The sequence below is a fragment of the Rattus rattus genome, chromosome 7, assembly GCF_011064425.1.
Source record: "Rattus rattus isolate New Zealand chromosome 7, Rrattus_CSIRO_v1, whole genome shotgun sequence".
In the NCBI taxonomy this organism is placed as follows: Eukaryota; Metazoa; Chordata; class Mammalia; order Rodentia; family Muridae; genus Rattus; species Rattus rattus.
Window position 1 is genome coordinate 94,183,398 of NC_046160.1, and position 17,133 is coordinate 94,200,530.

The 17,133-nt window shown below is 50.7% G+C and overlaps 1 protein-coding gene and 1 long non-coding RNA gene across 2 annotated transcripts; one reads left to right on the plus strand and one right to left on the minus strand.

Annotated features, from left to right (window-relative positions):
• Positions 1–8,265: 8,265 nt before the first annotated feature.
• Zfp36l1 (ZFP36 ring finger protein like 1) lies at positions 8,266–13,568 on the minus strand. The gene is made up of 2 exons (XM_032908022.1): positions 13,371–13,568; positions 8,266–11,071 (listed from the first exon to the last, which is right to left on the minus strand). The coding sequence occupies exons 1-2, from the start codon at positions 13,425–13,427 to the stop codon at positions 10,112–10,114; spliced, it is 1,017 nt and encodes a 338-aa protein (XP_032763913.1). The 5' UTR covers positions 13,428–13,568; the 3' UTR covers positions 8,266–10,111.
• Positions 13,569–15,521: 1,953 nt separating this feature from the next.
• LOC116905210 lies at positions 15,522–16,067 on the plus strand. Its single transcript, XR_004388499.1, has 2 exons — positions 15,522–15,611; positions 15,887–16,067. It is a non-coding gene; the product is annotated as an uncharacterized LOC116905210 (long non-coding RNA).
• The last annotated feature ends 1,066 nt before the right edge of the window (positions 16,068–17,133 follow it).

The window sequence follows — 17,133 nt, forward strand, 5'->3', positions numbered from 1 at the left end:
AGCCTTTAGTAACTTACTCTTTAAATGTCAGAGAAACCAGTCAGCTTAGCTCCCAGACAGGACGTGCCAAGGCACCTAAGGCCCTGCGTGTCAGTGTTTTAGTTTGAAACGGCATGTCTGGGAAAATACAACATGCCAAGGGGATGACTTACATGTTCTTTGTCAACATACAGTCCATAAAAGTGGTTCAAATCACCGCTTCAAAGGATGTGCGCACAGCCAACCTTTAGAGCCCCTGACGGTGTGAGTCACCTGATGTCAGCGGGTCCCACCAGCTCCCCTCTGCCTATAACTCTAGTCAGGGTTTTATAACTCCCACCCAGCTGGCTTCCCACACACCGCCCCCCCCCCAGCATGGGCGGAGGAAATTTGGCTTTTCCTAAAAGGAAAATCCGTGTATTTTGCTTTCTAAGATATTCATGGAATCATTAAAAGGCCTTTTTTGGTTCAACTCCAGTCTTTCATAGACAAAGACAAAGAGGTCTGGAAATAGAAAGTAATTCCTCCAGGATCCAACCAGGGAAGGCTGGGACAGCTCTGGCTCACTCCATCGCAGGGTGTGAATGGTTCAGTAGCTATACCACCGTAGACCCCATGTTTGCCTCTCTCCAGGGTGGGTCTCCAACTCTCCAGGGCTATTTAGTGCATGCATATTAAGAGAAAGCCTAGTTTCTGACCACTTCTCCTAGGGAACAAAACAGTATAAACCTTCCTAGAACATCCACTACTTCCCCAAGGGATCCCTGTGACTATTCGATGTGCCTTATTTCTGTCGTGGGTGCCATCTGCAGTGAGACAGGAGGCAGCTTTTGCTCCCAACCCCACTGGAAGATGCTGTAGGATGTGAGAGAGAAGCAAGGGTCAAAGGCCATCCAGATACCAAAAATATTTCGACTTTTACCTGAGTCCATCAGTCTGACCTAGCAACCGCTGTGCTTGTCCCCCTGCCTCCGATCACAGCTCACTCGAGAAAAAAAAAAGGAAGAAAGTGGCTCCAGGAAACAGGACTTCTTTCATCAATTACCAAGTCAGAGAGTCCTGTCATCCCCACCCCAGCTAGCAGCCATGGGGGTGGGGTGTGAGGGAGCCCTGAGCCATGGCTGTGGCGGCTATGCTGACTCCGTAGGGCCTCCTTCATCTTCTCTCCCTGAGCGGTGCTGTCAGAAGGAACCCTAAGAACCTGACCTTTCTCCCCCTTTCACCCTTACTCTAGTAAGAACAACGTTTGGTGGAGGAGGACTATGGGAATACAGCTTAACAATTATAAAGCATAGGGGCTGGAGAGATGGCTCAGTGGTTAAGAGCACTGGCTGCTCTTCCAGAGGACCCAGGTTCAGTTGTAGCACCCACGTGGCAGCTCACAACCGTCTGTAACTCCAGTTCCAGGGGATCTATACCGTCACACAGACATGCATGGAGCAAAACACGGATGCACGTAAAGTAAAAATAAAGGATTTGTAAAAATTAGTTATGCACCCTATCTTTCAGAAGGGCACCAGCAAAGAAGACATTAGCTCCATCAGGGGAGGCCTTGAGGTTCAGAGAGGCCACAACACTGGTGGCTGGTGAGAGGAATCGGCTGAATCTTGCTCTGCCTATTCCAACATCCCCCTGAGAAAGAAAATGTGACACACACCCAGACCAGCCACGCCTCAGCTCATCTGAGACATGGGCTTAGCTCTCTGTGGACCACTGCACCTGAGACTCAGCCTAACACAGAGGCCATCACTCTGTCACACCTCGGTTTCCTCATTTGCCAAAGAAACTGAAATCAAGGCCAACTTCTCCTCACTGCACACCCTCCCGGGCTGGAGAGAGTAATCAGATGAGATGGAGAGATCAGGAATGGATGAGTTGAGAGACTCCATAACCGTGGGTCGGTCCCTAGGGAAGAGTGCAGCCACTTGACATCTGTCTCCTCACCATGTGGGGACTGAGAGCTGGGGTGTTGACAGACTGGTGGCATATAAATGTGTGATCAGGAATAATGATCTCTCTGAGCCCTTTCCCGATCTGTAAATGGGACAAATGATAATAGTATTTAAAGATACCATCACATATAATCACATAAGGAACCGGCGTGGGGTCTCCACAGTGCTGGCTCCTGTTACTTTAAGTATGTGAATTTTAAAGAGTCTTCTGCATTACACACACCACCTGTGAGCCTGCTGCAGGGAGTCTAGTGGGTGGGCCAGGTTCTGACTCTCAGGCATCCCTAACAGAGGCACTGTATAAGCCCCTACATCACATTCACCTCTGTACAGGGCCCTCTCCAGAGTGCCTTCCTCCCTCCTATCTGCCCCACATTACCATCCTGTCATGTGGCCAAGGTGACCGTGCTTCCCAACTCAGAGAGATGAAGCCATCGGCAAAGTCACAAATTCAGGACTGCTTGGTACTGTGGAATGAGGGTAAGACAAGTTGGATGCCCACGGTAGAAGATTTAAGGAGCCACTAGCTCAGCAAAACCCCACGTGGGGATGCCTTATATTCTTCTGTGCTCTTTGTCCCCAGGCCTCAGACCCCTCCCCAAGGACTAAGGTTGAGCTTTGTGACACACTCCACAGAAGGCCCCCTAACAGCCATTCCTGAGCCCTACAGCGGCTAGGTCTAGCAGCTAAGCCAACATCTGTCTTGGGGGTCTAGCTTCAGAGGGTGGAAATAGTTATTTAATAATTTCAGAGGGAGATCAGATGGGATGAGGAGGTTTCCATGTACCTTTAAGCCCGAGGGCCAGGGAAGACAGGTCCAAGTCTCACCTACACCAGACTCCTAAGGCACTACAGCCTCATCAGTCCTGGAGAAGGAGTGGTCAAGCCCTGTGGGCAAGCAGCCCACATGGACAACCTCTAGGACCATGGCTTCTCAATGCTGGCTCACCCATGAACCAAAGCTCTCCTCTCGTCAGTCCTAGCTTGGCCTCCTTTTGCCCTTCCTATGAATCATGAGAGGTACCAAGTACCTACAGGAGATTTATTTTAAATCTGCCAAGGGGAAAATTAATTTCTGTTGTGGATGGCTGCATTTACTAATTAGTCCACTTCCCTGCCCCCACATTGCTGTCAACGTTCCTATAGAAGCAACACGTGACAGTCAGGGGTATTTCAAAACCCCCTCCTCAGCCAGGTCACTCTCCTACTCTGAGCCCATTTCTTTCTCCCATAAAAGGGGGATCACAGAGCTACCAACATCTTGTAGCTGTTGCTGTTACAAAAATACCCACAATTTATTAGTTTCCTATAGCCCGGTACTGAAACTATTTATTTATTCATTCATTCATTTACTTACTTATGCATACTATTTAGCACTCAATTTACAGGATTTTTGTTTTGAATTACAACGTTTTTTAGATTTATTTTACTTTATGTGCATGAAGATTTTTGCCTACATGCACGTATGTAAACTGTGTGCATATCCATTGGATCCCCCAGAACTTGGCTTACAGATGGTTGTGAGCCACTATGAGGGTGCTGGGAATTGAGTCTAGGTCCTCTGCATGAACAGACAGTGCTCTTAACCTCGGAGCTATAACTCTAGCCCCTTTTTTGTTTTGATGTATAATTTAAATACGATAAAGTACTCATGCCTTCAGAACAGCTCAATGGATTTTACTGTCTTATCATAGACCCCTTTTGCCCAGTCTCCAACTCCTTACAAATGAACTCATACTGTATGCACCTTTCCTTCCTTTTTTAACTTGGGGTCTCTTGCAGCCTATGCTGACCTCAAACATGCAGCAAACTGGGCCCTAAACTGCTTTCTAACCTTGTGGCTTAAGGCTACAGCCTGATCCTGAGACTGAAGAGTATCTTGAACCCAGGTTCCTTTGACTCCAGAAACAGCTCCTTCCCCACTTGCTGTTCCGGGAATAGAAGAAATGAAATCTGCCCCCTGTGATCATGCTCTTGCCCCCTTAGATATATCTGGAAGAAAAAGATAGATCCAGGGGCCGTGGTGACACAGACCTTTAATCCCAGCACTTGGGAGGCAGAAGCAGGCAGATCTCTGAGTTCAAGGCCCGCCTGGTCTATAGAGCAAGTTCCAAGGCAGCCAGGGTAACAGAGAGAAACCCTGGCTTAAAACACACACACACACACACACACACACACAGAGAGAGAGAGAGAGGTCCAGGTAGAAAGAAAACGACACTAGGTTTGGCAATTGCCAATATTTATTTTTGTTGCACGACCAGCTGATAGTACAGGTATGGCCGTCACTCATAGCCCTGTACCTTGAGACCAACGCTTTGCCAACATTTCACAACAAGTACAAACAAGCTACACAAGGAAGAGATACCCTCCTCCACTGATCAGCAACAACTCCCAAGTAACCCCTTGCTGTGCTCCCCCAAAGTAGTTTCTCAGATAGGAGCTCAGTTGTGCCCATTTGGGACTCCTCTAAAGAGCAATGCAGGCCTTCAGGCCAGGTGTCTCTTACCCAAGCATTACCCATCAAAGAGTGGAGGCCTCAGAGCTGACCTGACCTCAAGAACAGGCCAAGGTGTTTGCCCTGTTCCCAGCTCTCTGTACCTGCAGGCCTCAGCCGGGGACCATCTGCAAGGCAGCCCAGCAGGCAACAGGAGCCTTGCTGACCTCCCTGCCACCTCACCCCCTGAACTCAGGTAGCATTCCAGTCAGGCCAGCCAGACATGATTAAATGCTTGGCTACGTGCAGGGGTGGGAGACCCTGAGGGAAGAAGGGCTCAGAGCCAACTCCCTGAGACACCCAGGGCACCCTTTGGTCTGTTGATCATTAACAGAAGCCACCTCACAGCAGGTAGAAAGGGGAAAGTCCAAGGGGATGGCCTGCTCCCTCCTCTCAGCACCCTCCTCCAAACATGCCAATCCAGAGTTTCATGGGCCATGAGCTCATGACCCTGGGGGAAGGTGTGTGCAGAGTCATCCAATCCAGCCAGTGCCTCTCGGCTTCTGCAGCTCACCACCAAGGGTGAGGGAGACAGGAACTGACCCTGGTCATCTGTCATTACTTCATGCCAGGGACTGTGCCCAGTGACTTCAGTGCAGCAGCCTATGACATTCCACAGGACAGTGATAAAATGCCATGACATTGCTAATGAGCCTGAGTTCGGGTCCGGAGACCTTCTCACTTCTCCCATGCAAAGTGCTGTATGTGACGGTCAGTTTAATTGTCAACTTGATACAACCTAGAACCCCAGAGGAGAGGAGTCTGGGAGACGGAGATTGTCTAGATGGCTTGGCCCACAGGTGTCCTGTGAGGGACTGTCTAGATGGCCTTAACTGATACCAGAAGACCCAGGCCGACATCGAGAGGCGCTGTTCCCTGGTTGGGAATCCTGGACAGTGCAACAGTAGAGAATGCTAGCTGAACATTAAACACGTATGCATTCATCTCTCTCTGCTCTTGGCTGTGCTTTCGCTAGGTCCTAAATTCTTGCTGTCTTGGTTTCCCTGCTATGATGGATTATAACCTGGAACTGTGAGCTAAGACAAACTCTTTCTCCCTAAATCGCCTCTCTGTCAGGGTCTTTTATCACAGACATGAAATGTCACTGGGACTCTGTGGAACTTCCTCCGTGCCGTCAGCGTGAGCATCTGGCACTAAGGTCCTAAAAATACTGCCTGGTATCCATGAAAGCTGCTGCTACTGTGTGTCCCCTTAATCGCCAGTCACCCTTGAGACAGGCGGTTTGGCTTGCTAAGATGGCTCAGTGGGCAAAGGGGCTTGTGGCCAAGCCTGAAGGACCCACCCACACAGTGGAAGGAAAGAACCAGCTCCTGCAAGTTGTCCTCTGAGGTCCACATGCACACTGTGGTACTCATGCACACATACACCTTTAAAAAAAAAAAAAAGAAGAAAGATTCTTCTGCTCGCTCTCTCTGTCTCTCTTTGTCTCTGTCTCTGTCTCTGTCTCTGTCTCTCTCTCTCTCTCTCTCTCTCTCACACACACACACACACACACACACACACACACAAACACAAACACACAAAGCTATCTACTAAAGTGCCAGGGATTTGTGATCCAATTACATTTCTGAAGCTCAATAGGCCTCTACCTTCCCTCTGATAATGAGGCATCAAGACTGGGAAAGGTCAACCTGATCTACATAGTGAGTTACAGGTTAGCTAAAGTTACATAGTAAGACCTTGTCGAAGAGAAAGAGGAGGAGGAGAGGAGGGAGAAGGAAGGAGGAAGAGGAAGAAGGAAGAAGAGGAGAAGGAGGAGAAGGAGGAGGAGGAGGAAGAGGAGGAGGAGAAGGAGAAGGAGAAGGAGAAGGAGAAGGAGAAGGAGGAGAAGGAGAAGGAGAAGGAGAAGGAGAAGGAGAAGGAGAAGGAGAAAGAGGAGGAGAGGTCAGTGGCCCAAACAGCTCATTGCTTTTGAGCTGCTCCAGAGGAAAGCCAGTAGAGACAGCAACCCTGAGGCCTTGCCCACACAAAGGAGATCTTGTATAAGCTGGAGATAACCCAGATCCTGGGCAGGGGTAGAATCTGTACCCAGGCAATCAGAGCAGGAGCTAGTCTTCAGGGACACAGATGCTTGTGTGGACCTTACTTTCAGCTCCCACTGCAGGGTCTAACCCCCACCATCTGTGAAACCACATTTCCTGATGTTCTGGGGGCCTAGTGCTGAGGGCCCCTGCCAAGGCCCGTTCTAATACACCCGGGAACAATGGGGCTGAACAGCTGTTGCTTCCTTTCCTAAGTAGTTTCAGGCTCATCTCTTCCAGTTCAGTTCTAGATGGTAGGAAATCAAGCTACCGGCCTGGACAAATTAAAGCCTTGGGTTCCTCGTGGAAACACTTAGATAGGGTTTGGAATTAGGGTCTGCAAACAGCCAGCTTCCCCAGGCGACATGGAGGCTCCCTTTGCCTTCCACCCTTCTAGGGCCTTCTGGATTCAATGCATTTCCTTGTTATTTAACTCCAGAGACTGACTCCAGAGGAGGATAATCAGGGTGGCTGCAAGTGCCCTCTGCACCCTACTTATGATGTCCACCACAGGCTCTCTAGCTACAGAGAATGAGTTCAAGGTGGTTAACTAATTGTCTTTGCTTTTAATCAGAATGGAAGGTCATCACTACCCACTCAAATACACACACACACACACATTAATTTCCCCTCTTAAGGAATGAGAAGCCTGGGTTCATCCAGGCCCCAAGCTAGAGGGCTGCCTCTTTTCTTCCTGTACCAATCAGCCCCTGCCCTGGAAAAGAAAATAGTCCCCATATTTCTACCTCAGACCCCTGCCAAATGGTAACTTGGTAACCTGGATAACTTCTGGATAGGGACGTGTCCAGAGAATACTGGTAATCCATTCAGTATTGGACAGTGTCTGCAGCAGATCTAGCTATGGAGGCCAGTAGTGTAGAGGACATGGCTCAACCCTTAAAACTTGCTAAGTGCAAGAAGCCAGGGGCTCAAATATTATCTCTGCTCTCCCCAAGACTCAATTCTCCCACTCTCCTTTCTCATAAGAATCACTTTCCAGCAGGGCACTGAGAGCACAGCCTTTGATCCCAGTACTCGGGAGGCAGAGGCAGGCGGATCTCTTAAGTTTGAGGCCAGCCTGGTCTACAAAATTCCAGGACAGCCAGGGCTGCACAGAGAAACTCTGTCTCAGAAAAACAAAGACAGGGGGAGCGGGGATCACTTTGCAGTGGCTCCCTGACCTTGGCTGGATGTCTCACAATCCTCCTGCCTCAGCCTCCTTCAGCAAATCTTGTAATGTGCCACAACTGGCCTGGCTGAATTTCTGACTAAGGAGACACTACCACCTCCCTATTTTTCATGGCACCTGAGATATGGCAGCTACTGTGATGGGAACTATTGATTTCCTCTAAGTCTATGTTAATCTCCATCTTCCCTTTATAGTCCGGGTGCAGACTGTCCTTTCCCATCCTGGTGGTTCCTCTCCAGACATGCAGTGCAGGGAAGTAAACGCTAGGACCTTGCCTTGGTTAACGCCCGTGAGACCAATACTTATGAGAGCTTGAAGCATTCGATCCAGGCCAGTCAGCCCAGCATGGGCTATACCTTTCTCAGTAGCACCCTGACCATCCCCCCCCAAAGGAAGTCCACAGTGGGAAAACTGGATGCGCCTGCTATAGCTCCCTAAAGCAACCAAGGACACACGGGTTACCCAGGACCTCCTTCCACCCCACCCAAGCTGAGCGGAACTCAAAGCTATGGGTTTAAGCTTTAAGGATGAAAGACCAGCCTCCTCACTGCCCCAAGGAGCACCAGACCCACCCTCGAGGAAAAACACCTATAGACAAATCATTTCTTGAAAAACGGGGTTTATTGATTTTTAAACTGCAAATAGTCGTTACAAAAAGTTTTTTTTTCTTTTAAATAAATTCACACAAAGAAAGAGAAATAGAAAGCGACGGTAGTGACCAGCAAGAGGAATAATAATTACATTCATCTTTATGTGTGCCAGTTGTTTACGTCAACATCGGAAAACTCCAACCTGGAGTCCAGAACCTCAAATCTGCAAGCGGAATGTCTTGAGATGGGCACATGGAATTCAAAGGGTTTTTCTCTCTCTCTCTCTTTTTTTTTGTTTTCCCTTTTAGAAGCTATACATAAATGGTGGTTTTCCTTCTGTACTGTCACAGAACTTATACATTCTCAGTCCTACCTGTGAAAGGCCTAAGGAGAAAGAAACTCAATTTGCAGTCCAACACAAAGGGGAGAATTTCTAAAATAAATAATCCAACAGTTTTTTGCATTTTTTTTAAATTAATTTTTCATTTTTTTAAAATAAAATAACCAAAAAAAAAGTGTAAAGTTACAAAAATGTTGTTGAAGAATAATATATTAAAACTGTGGAAAAAAAAAAAGGAAAGACACGTCACAAAATTTTAAGATTAATATGAAGATCATAATTTAACATAAAAGAATATATTCTATGGATTTGTCATCCCGATAAATATGAACAAAATTAACAAAAAAAAAGCATAGTTTGGCAATAAATACGTCTTGATAAGTTAAATAAGCTTTTTTATATTGATGTGCAGTGATAAAGCAACATTTTTGCTCTCCAATTTCTGAAAGTTAGATGAAGTTTAAACCCAGGGACAAAAGCATGGCGTGAGGGCTCTAAGGTAGACCTAAGGTATTCTAGAGCAAAATCCATTAAAGCTACGTCTACAGGAAATTGTTTTACACAGATATTGTATGTGGAATGAATACCATTACTGCTCACCCCTTACATGGTTTTCTTCTTTTTTTTTTTTTTTTTTTTTATCTTTTCTCTCATTTGTTGTCATTTTTAAGATGTCACATATGAATTGGGGAACTTTAGCACCAAAATCAAGTCTCTCATAGTCCATCTAGTTTCCCCTTCCTCCCCACTTAAAAAAAAAGAAAGAAAAAGAAAAAAAAATTAAATCACAAAGTCCCACTTATGTCAAAACCTTCGTCCAACTTGTTCAACCTTTGTCCCTGGAGACCTACACAAACCCAGGCAAGATTAGTCAACAGGGGTTCGAGCTGGGAAAAAAAAGGTTTTGAATGTCAAAATAGGTCCCCACCCACCCAAACCCCCGCCCCCCCAAGTCCAGCAACAATTCTCTGAGGGAGGCAAGTATCTACAAGGAAGAGGAAGAATGTGCGGGAGACTGAAAGGAAGGTGCACTTGTGTGGCCAGCTGGGGGAGCTGCTGTTGCGGGTCACCGCTCCCCCCCACCCCCAAACCCCACGGGCAGAGGCTCTGGGAGGCCCACGGGTGCCCCCTGGCGTTGAAGAGGTAATGTAGTCACAGTGACAAAGTTAGATTACAAGGCACTAAGTTGCTTCTGTAAACGGTTACTGCTTTTTTTCTTTTGTGATTTGGCACTTAAGGCTTAAGCCGAAAAAAAAAGGCATCTACTGACAAAGATGGGACTCTGTTATGCGTGGTTAAGTGGGCTATGAAATGGAGGGAGGGGGTTTTTCAAGCCAGAAGCTACCGACAAATTGACTTGTCCTTATGTTGGGGGAAGGGTAATACCAAGGTTCTGGGAAAGGGGTTGAGCTTAAATGTATGAATGTAGGGTTTGAGGGAAAGTTAGGGGGTGGGGAGGTGAAGGTATGGGATGGGGTGCAGGGTGGAGAGGTGAAGGAGGCAGGGGGTCCCTCCCTACCCTGGCTTAGTCATCTGAGATGGAGAGTCTGCTGAAAATGGGCAGGCGTCTTGAGTTGTCCAAGGTAGGGGAGTCTGAGCCACTGTGGCTGCTGCTGGAGCTGCTCAGGTAGCCCTCATGGTCCGAGAGAGAATCCTGAGGGCTGGGGGGAGAGTCAAACATGTGAGGGGATTCGGACATAGGCCGGAAGAGGAAGGTGGTGGGGGAGCCTCCCCCGGGCAGCCCCATGCTAGGAGCAAAGAGGCTCGCCAGCTCCTGGCTGGAAAAGGCGAAGGGGTTATTGGTGCCATCGGGCAGGGTAGGTGAGCCCAAGAGGTCATCGGCGCTCAGGATGGGGGGTGGGGTGATGGACGTGGGGCTGTCCAGCAGCCCCGTGGCAGCGGCGGTGGCAGCGGCACTGGGAAACCCAGCAAAGCTAAAGCTATGCTGGAGGCGGGGACGGTCAGCGGAGAGGTCCCGGCCCCCCGCCAGGGCGCGTCGCTCCTCGGCGTTGTGAATGAAGTGGCAGCGGGGCCCATACGGGCAAAAGCCGATGGTGTGGAAGGTGCGGCACAGCTCCGTCTTGTACTTGGGGTGGCGGGTCAGGCTGCGGAGCTCGTGGATGCCGTGCGCGAACTGGCACTTGTCCCCGTACTTACAGGCACCGTTTTCTTCGAAGGGGCGGCACAGCTCCGTTTTGTAGCGGCTGGAGTTGACCTGGCCGCTCCCAGGCTGCTTCTGAGTGGGCAGCAGCCGCTCGCCCCCTTCGGAGAAAGAGCGGTCTCGAAAGCGGCTGTCGCGTGAGCTCAGGGTCGGGGCCGGCTCACCCTTAAGACTGCTGAGAAGCTGGTTCTGATGGAACTTGGAGCTGGGCAGAGTGACCGAGTGCCTCCGAGGGAAGCCCCCGCCAGCAGGGGTGCCCACTGCCTTCCTGTCCAGCAGGCAGCCCCCAGCACTGGGAGTGCTGTAGTTGAGCATCTTGTTACCCTGGGGGGAGGGGGGAGAAAAGGACGGGTGAGTGACTGAGGACATCCACGAGGTCAGGGCATGGTGTCCACAAAGGACAGCACCTTCCATCTGATAGGCCTGTCTCTCTAAAAGTAGCCACCTGGGGTTTATTTTGGCATTGCTTATAAGAAACTACAAAACCCTGCCCTGTGTGGAAGAAAAAAGTTATGTATTCATCCTGCTCCATGCTGACCCGATACGCAGCTTGACCCCCAAAGCCAATTTTTTCACTCGAAAATCCAGGCCCTGGTTCAAACATTCCTCAACTCAGAATCTTTCACACAAGACAGTCCCCTCTAACTTCCCTCACCCTAACAGAATCAGGTAAACCAGGTTTAGAAGTTTAGAAGACTAAGCAGGAGAGCCAAATCCTCTCTCAATCAGTCCCTGCTTACCCGCCATCCCCTCCCCCACCCTCACACACATAAAATCTGGCCCCACACTCCATTTCCTCTTCCACAAATGTACCCTTCCTTTGACAACAGGTTTTCAAACTGCACTTTTTCCTTCCTTGCGGAAGGGCCTAGTCTGGGATGTGGGGAGAAGGCTATATGGTGTCTGAAAACACAAATGCATGGCCCCCAAGCTTCAGGAAGGGTACCCCAGACCCTGGGAGGGACAACTCCCAGCATTCCCCACCCCCTTTCACTGGGAAGATGCCTTTGCACTTGGTCTCCTGGCTGCAAGGGAGGTCTGGATAAGAGCTCCAGTGTTTAATCTTGAACCAAAGTGCAGATGAGAACGTACCAGCACACACACACTTCACGACTCAAGTCAATTGTGTGCGTGTTGAGGGGGTGGGGGGAGGTGAGCAGGGACAGGACAAACCCTAGTCACCTGCTCAAACTACCTAAGATTTAGAAAGAGTGGGGGTAGGAGACTTGAAAGTTATCTCCAGGCCCCTGACACATGTGGGTGTGTGTCATTGTGCAAATTCTAAAGTTAGTCCCTTAGGATCAGCAGCAGGGGATCGGGAATCGGTAACCCTGTAACCGCAACCACCCCACCGAGCGGATTACAGGAACCCAGAGGAGAGCCGGTTCCCAACAATGAGGTTCATTTAAAAAGTCCTGCGGGGGGAGGGGGCAAAAGAAAGAGAAATAGATCAAAGAGCGGGCAGCAGGGACGAGAAGGATGGAGTTGCAGGCAGCCGCCAGGGCAAACAGACTTGGAAAAACGCAGGGAGGGAAAGAAGCCGAAAATGCAAAGTTTTTGATGTTGCTCTACTGCTCCGGCAAGGCCCTGCACCCCAACCCTGCAGCCCTGGGGCCTTGGCAGCTGCATCGACAGGAGCAGCAAGCTAGGAAGAGAGCAACATGACCCGACGTGTTTAAGGGAAGGCAAAAACAGTTCAGCAATTAAAAGTAGCCTAGCAGCTTCAGCCTTTCAAATTGGGGGGTTGGGGGATGTAGAGTGGGTAAAAAATTAACAACATCCACAGAGTTGAACATTTCAACCGCACTCCTGGAACATTACGGTTTTAAAAGTTTGTGTTTTGTTTTGCTTTCCGAAAACCTGACTGGCAAACTACCCCATTTTGGCCCTCTTAAATCCTAACTGGCGGGAACTTGAGGTCTGGCAGCATTTTGTTCCCCTATTCCTTAGTCAACGAACCGTAGTGCCTCACAACACAGGTAAGCAAACACTTTCAGCCCAAAGTTTGCAGCATGATCGACCAGCTCTCGCGGAGGAAGCCTAGCCCAGCTGGGGCGGACAAACTCCACTACAGAGTCACTTTGCCTACATCTTTTTGAACCTTAAGTTGGTCTTTTTTCTTCGCCGCATTACCTATTAGCCCCCCCAAAGCAGACAAGAAAATTCTCCCAGTCACATACCGCCCTAAGTCTTGGTTTTTCCTAGAGACCCCTACGCCACAGGCTAGCAAAAGGTGTTGAATAACCTCGAACACCTCCAGCGGGCACAGAAAACCCAGAGTGCACACCGTGAAGCCGAACCCACCCGCTTACCCCAGCTCCAGCGGTGCACCATGCAGAAAAGAACCCTTCAAAATTTGTCCCAATCCTAACCACTGTTCCGCACTTCCTTGCCCCGCAAACTGGAGCAGTCGCCCAGAACTTTGCTCCCCGAATTCACATAGAACTTCACCTGGGACCTGAAACTTGGGAGTGAGGACGACACGACCAAATTCCTTCACCATGGAGGGAAACACAAGCAATGAGTCCTTCACTCCCTCTACGCTGTTTCCCCAGACCCAAACTTTTAGTTTCTTTAAGCCCAAGAGAAACTTTCAAAAAGCCAACGCTCCGCCCTACTTTACCTTGCATAAAACTTCGCTCAAGTCGAAAATGGTGGCGGACACGAGGGTGGTGGTCATCGTGGGCGTTCGCACGGGGCAAGGACTAGGATCTGTTGTGTCGTGAAGGTCCCGGTGCGGGGAAGGCGCAGCCTCCGGCTCTCCGGTCAGGAGTCCCACACGCCTGCTCCCGGCGCCCCTCGCCTTTCTGACTCTCCCGGGCTGCGGCGAGCAAAGCCCAATTTATAAGATATGAGGGTTGGGAGGGTGGAAGGAGGAGCTTTAAACTTATTTAAATGAAGAAGAGGAGGCGGAAAAAAAGTTGATTGACACCGAGGTTGAATCAGCCATGCGGTCAAGAGGGAGGGAGGGGGAGGGAGGGAGGAAAGAAACTTTCAAAAGGAAGAAGGGGGAGGGAGACGAGGAAAGAAGGCGGAAAAAAAAAAAAAAAGCACTCGGAGCGGCGCAAAACTTTTTTTTCTTAAAGAGGAAAAGTTTCGAGTCCGCGGGCTCCGCTCCCGGGCTCTGGGGGCGCCCCTCCCCTGGGCCGAGCCGGGCAGAGGGGGAGGGGCGCCCACCCTTTGTCAGCCTCGCTGCTCGGCTCTGTGACATCACTCATTCCACCCCCTTCTGAGTTCTGGTTGTTGTGTTTGTTGGTTTTTTTTTTTTTTTTTTTAAGGGTTGGAAGGGGGGCTCGACTCTCTCCCCCCCCCCCCCCCCCTTTCTCTCCTCTCCTCTCTTACTCTTTTTTTCTCTAGCAGGAGCTGAAGCTGGTCCCGAGCGGGCAAGGGCTGCGGTTTCCATCTTGAGCTAGTGTCCCTTGAAACTTCTCCAAGTTCCCGCACGACTTACCGTCTCCTGACTTCCCTGTCCACACCCGGCTACCCATCGCAAAACGAGCCGGGAGAGGAGTTTAGGAATGCGGAGCACCCCAAATGTTCGAGTCAAGAGTTTTATGTTTGTTGTTTCCCACCAATGGGAAAGAGAAGTAGGGGTGACCAGAGAAACTTTTCCTCCCGGAGAGCCCAGCCTGGCGGGGGCGAGAGCAGCAGGATTTTGCGCGCAGCGCGCGTGTACACGCGTGCTGGCCCGCAGCCTGCGCTGGCCCGGTAGGGTGGGGGCACCGTGGAATAGACCACTGCCTGGACAGAATTCTTTTAGACAGACCTAGTTGGGGCGTCTCGTTCACACAACCGATCTTTAAACTTGCTACTACAGAAAAATCCAGATTTTCATGGGCGCCCCTTGAAAATAAAAGAGCAACAAGTCACTTTCCGCGCGCGCTTTGAATTCGGGCTACCTCCTCCACACATCCCCGAATGTTAAAAACAAGGGGAAAGAAGTTACTTTGGTAAGAAGGAAGGTAGAGGTGGGGGAAGCGACACTTTTAACTTCTTGCTGCTCTCCCGCCCCCACGCGAACGGAACATATGGCTTGTCACTATGCCCTGTTTGGGGGTGCCAAGCAATAAGACCCACGGAACCCAATGGCCTTCAATGAATTATACCGCCCTTTAAAACCGCGAACTATGTGTTTATTTACTATTAGGTTTGGCTGCCTCCCACCCGCACAGGCTCGCGTGCTGCAGTGGAGACCCGGGCGGAAATCGCGGGCCGCGCCGCCCAGGCCTCGCACGTTTCTTCCCAGCATTCGAGGCCGCCGGGTCTGTTATGAAACCCGGTGAGCCGAGTGGCTACGAGCGAGTTCCATTGCGATGTAATTAGGTCACCCCATTACAAGTACGTTTCTCTGGAAAGGACGGAGCGGGCGGAGCGGAGCGTTCGAGGCGCACCACCCCTTACACACACGCACACTTTAAAAAAAAAAAAACTTTATTTATCGCCAGCCTCTGGGCAAACCCATCCAAATCACAACTGTTTTAGAAACAAGTTTTTTTTTTCTTTTAACTTTGCGAAACACGACTTTTGCTGCAGCCCACGAGCCTAACATTAATTCCCCGCGGAGTCTCTGCTTGATTGTCTCCAGTGACTTGAGTTGATGGCCCCCCATTTTTAACACGGCTGCTGCCCCTGGGTTTTGGTGCTGCTGCTGTCCAGCCGCCGGTTGCTTCCCTCCCCCGCTCCCATTTTTCATCTTTTCTTGAAATCTGGCAAGCGCCAGGAAGGGAAATAACTTCCATCCACCTTAATTTAAATCATTCGGGTTTGTAGGTTTCTTTTTAAAGGGATGTTTGCTCGGTCCCCTCCCCAGCTCCAAGGGGGTTGATGTGTGCGCGCGGATTTCGTGCAGTTTCTCGGTGATGAGGTAATGAGTTCCAGATTTCGGGACAGAGCAGGGTGCGTTAAAACCACAAGGTTAGACTGAGTCCTGATGTGAAGCTATTTCGGCTTTTCATTCCGCACCACCCGCCCGGCTGGTCTAAACTCCCGAGTGTTTACGGAGCTCAGCTGCGGGAGACTCTGGCCGGGGAGGGGCGACCTCGCCCGGTGGTGCTGTCCCTGGGGCGGCGGAGCGGGCTTGGACACTCCGAACAGCCCAAGTAATTTTGTTTTGTTTTGTTTTGTTTTTTTCTCTCAAAGAAGAAAGGCGATTCCTCGAATTTCCTACGCCTTCCCAGCTCCCTTGGGCCTCCCCTCCCCCGCTTCCCGGGGCGCGGGCTCCGCGGGCGGCGCGCTCCCGGGTTGTTTACCCGCCCCGCCGACCGCCCGGGTTTGTTCCTGCTCCCAGAGCCCGTCTCTATAATTAAACTCTTTTTTCTAATTGTCGGGTTGCAACGTCATTTAGGGGACTTTCCAGGGAGGTGGGGGGAGGGAGCACTCCTTAACCCTTCGCTAACCCTGCGTCTGGGACACAAGGCCCGCGCAGAGGCCGGGGACCCGCAGGTGGGCGGCAGGTACCCAGCCAGCCAGAGCCAAGCCGCGAGGCTCCAGAGACTCGAGCCCAGGCCTCCCATGCGCCGGGCCGCACAGGCCGCCGCCTTCACCTGCGCCGCCGCTTCCGCCCGGGGGGCGCCGCTGTCGCCGACTTCCGGTTCGCGCGTCGCGGGCCGCGCAGGTATTTGGGGTGGGGGCGGGGCCGCGAGGTTTTGAGACCCGAGAAAGTGAAAGTTCTCGGGAAGTCCGGAGGTGAGGAGACTGTGTGAGTCCGCCAAACCCGAGCCGAACCAGTTGACCTTGCCGAGGGGGAGCTTGCGGCGCGGGGTCGCCTGCCCCCAGACGGCGGAACCGGTCAGTGGCGCCAGGCGACGCCTCTGAGAGCCTAGAGGGGTTGCGTTTCCTCCTAGGCTCCTGGACTTTTGCGAAATCTCCCAAAGGCTTCGGATTGAAATCTGATCTTTCCCAGTCCTTGCTACCTGAGCCCTGGGGGTGGCCTCGATTTCCCTGTGTTAAAGGTAAAAAGAACTGGCCCAGTGAAGCCCTGAAGTTACCTGGGTTACCTGTCTGGATTGTAGACCCCAGGCACAGTGATTCAGATCCTCTAAGGATGGACCTAAGGAACTGGCACTGAGCAGTTGGGGATTCAAGTGTCGGTTCTGTCTTCTGGCTATGATTTGTTTTTATTTATTATTGACACGAGGTCTTGCTATGTTGCCTAGGCTGGCCTCAAATTTGTGTATTCAGGGGAGCCTGGGAAGAGCCAGGTGGGCTAGGAATGTGGCACGAGAACCTGTTGTGTAACTTTTCTGAATATTCTGATTATTACTACAAATGCAAACAGGCGTGGGAGTCTTCGAATAGGGGTAGAAACCAGTCTCCTATGTGTCTAAGTCCTAAGCCCCTCAGAGCACTTAGTATCATTGAGCTGTCACATCCTCCAGAACCAGGCA

Excerpts from the sequence above, each read along its gene's own strand:
- Zfp36l1 (XM_032908022.1), bottom strand. The coding sequence starts at position 13,427 with ATGACCACCACCCTCGTGTCCGCCACCATTTTCGACTTGAGCGAAGTT. Across the intron at positions 11,072-13,370 it reads TGAGCGAAGTTTTATGCAAG|GGTAACAAGATGCTCAACTA; the intron begins GTAAAGTAGGGC and ends CCCTCCCCCCAG.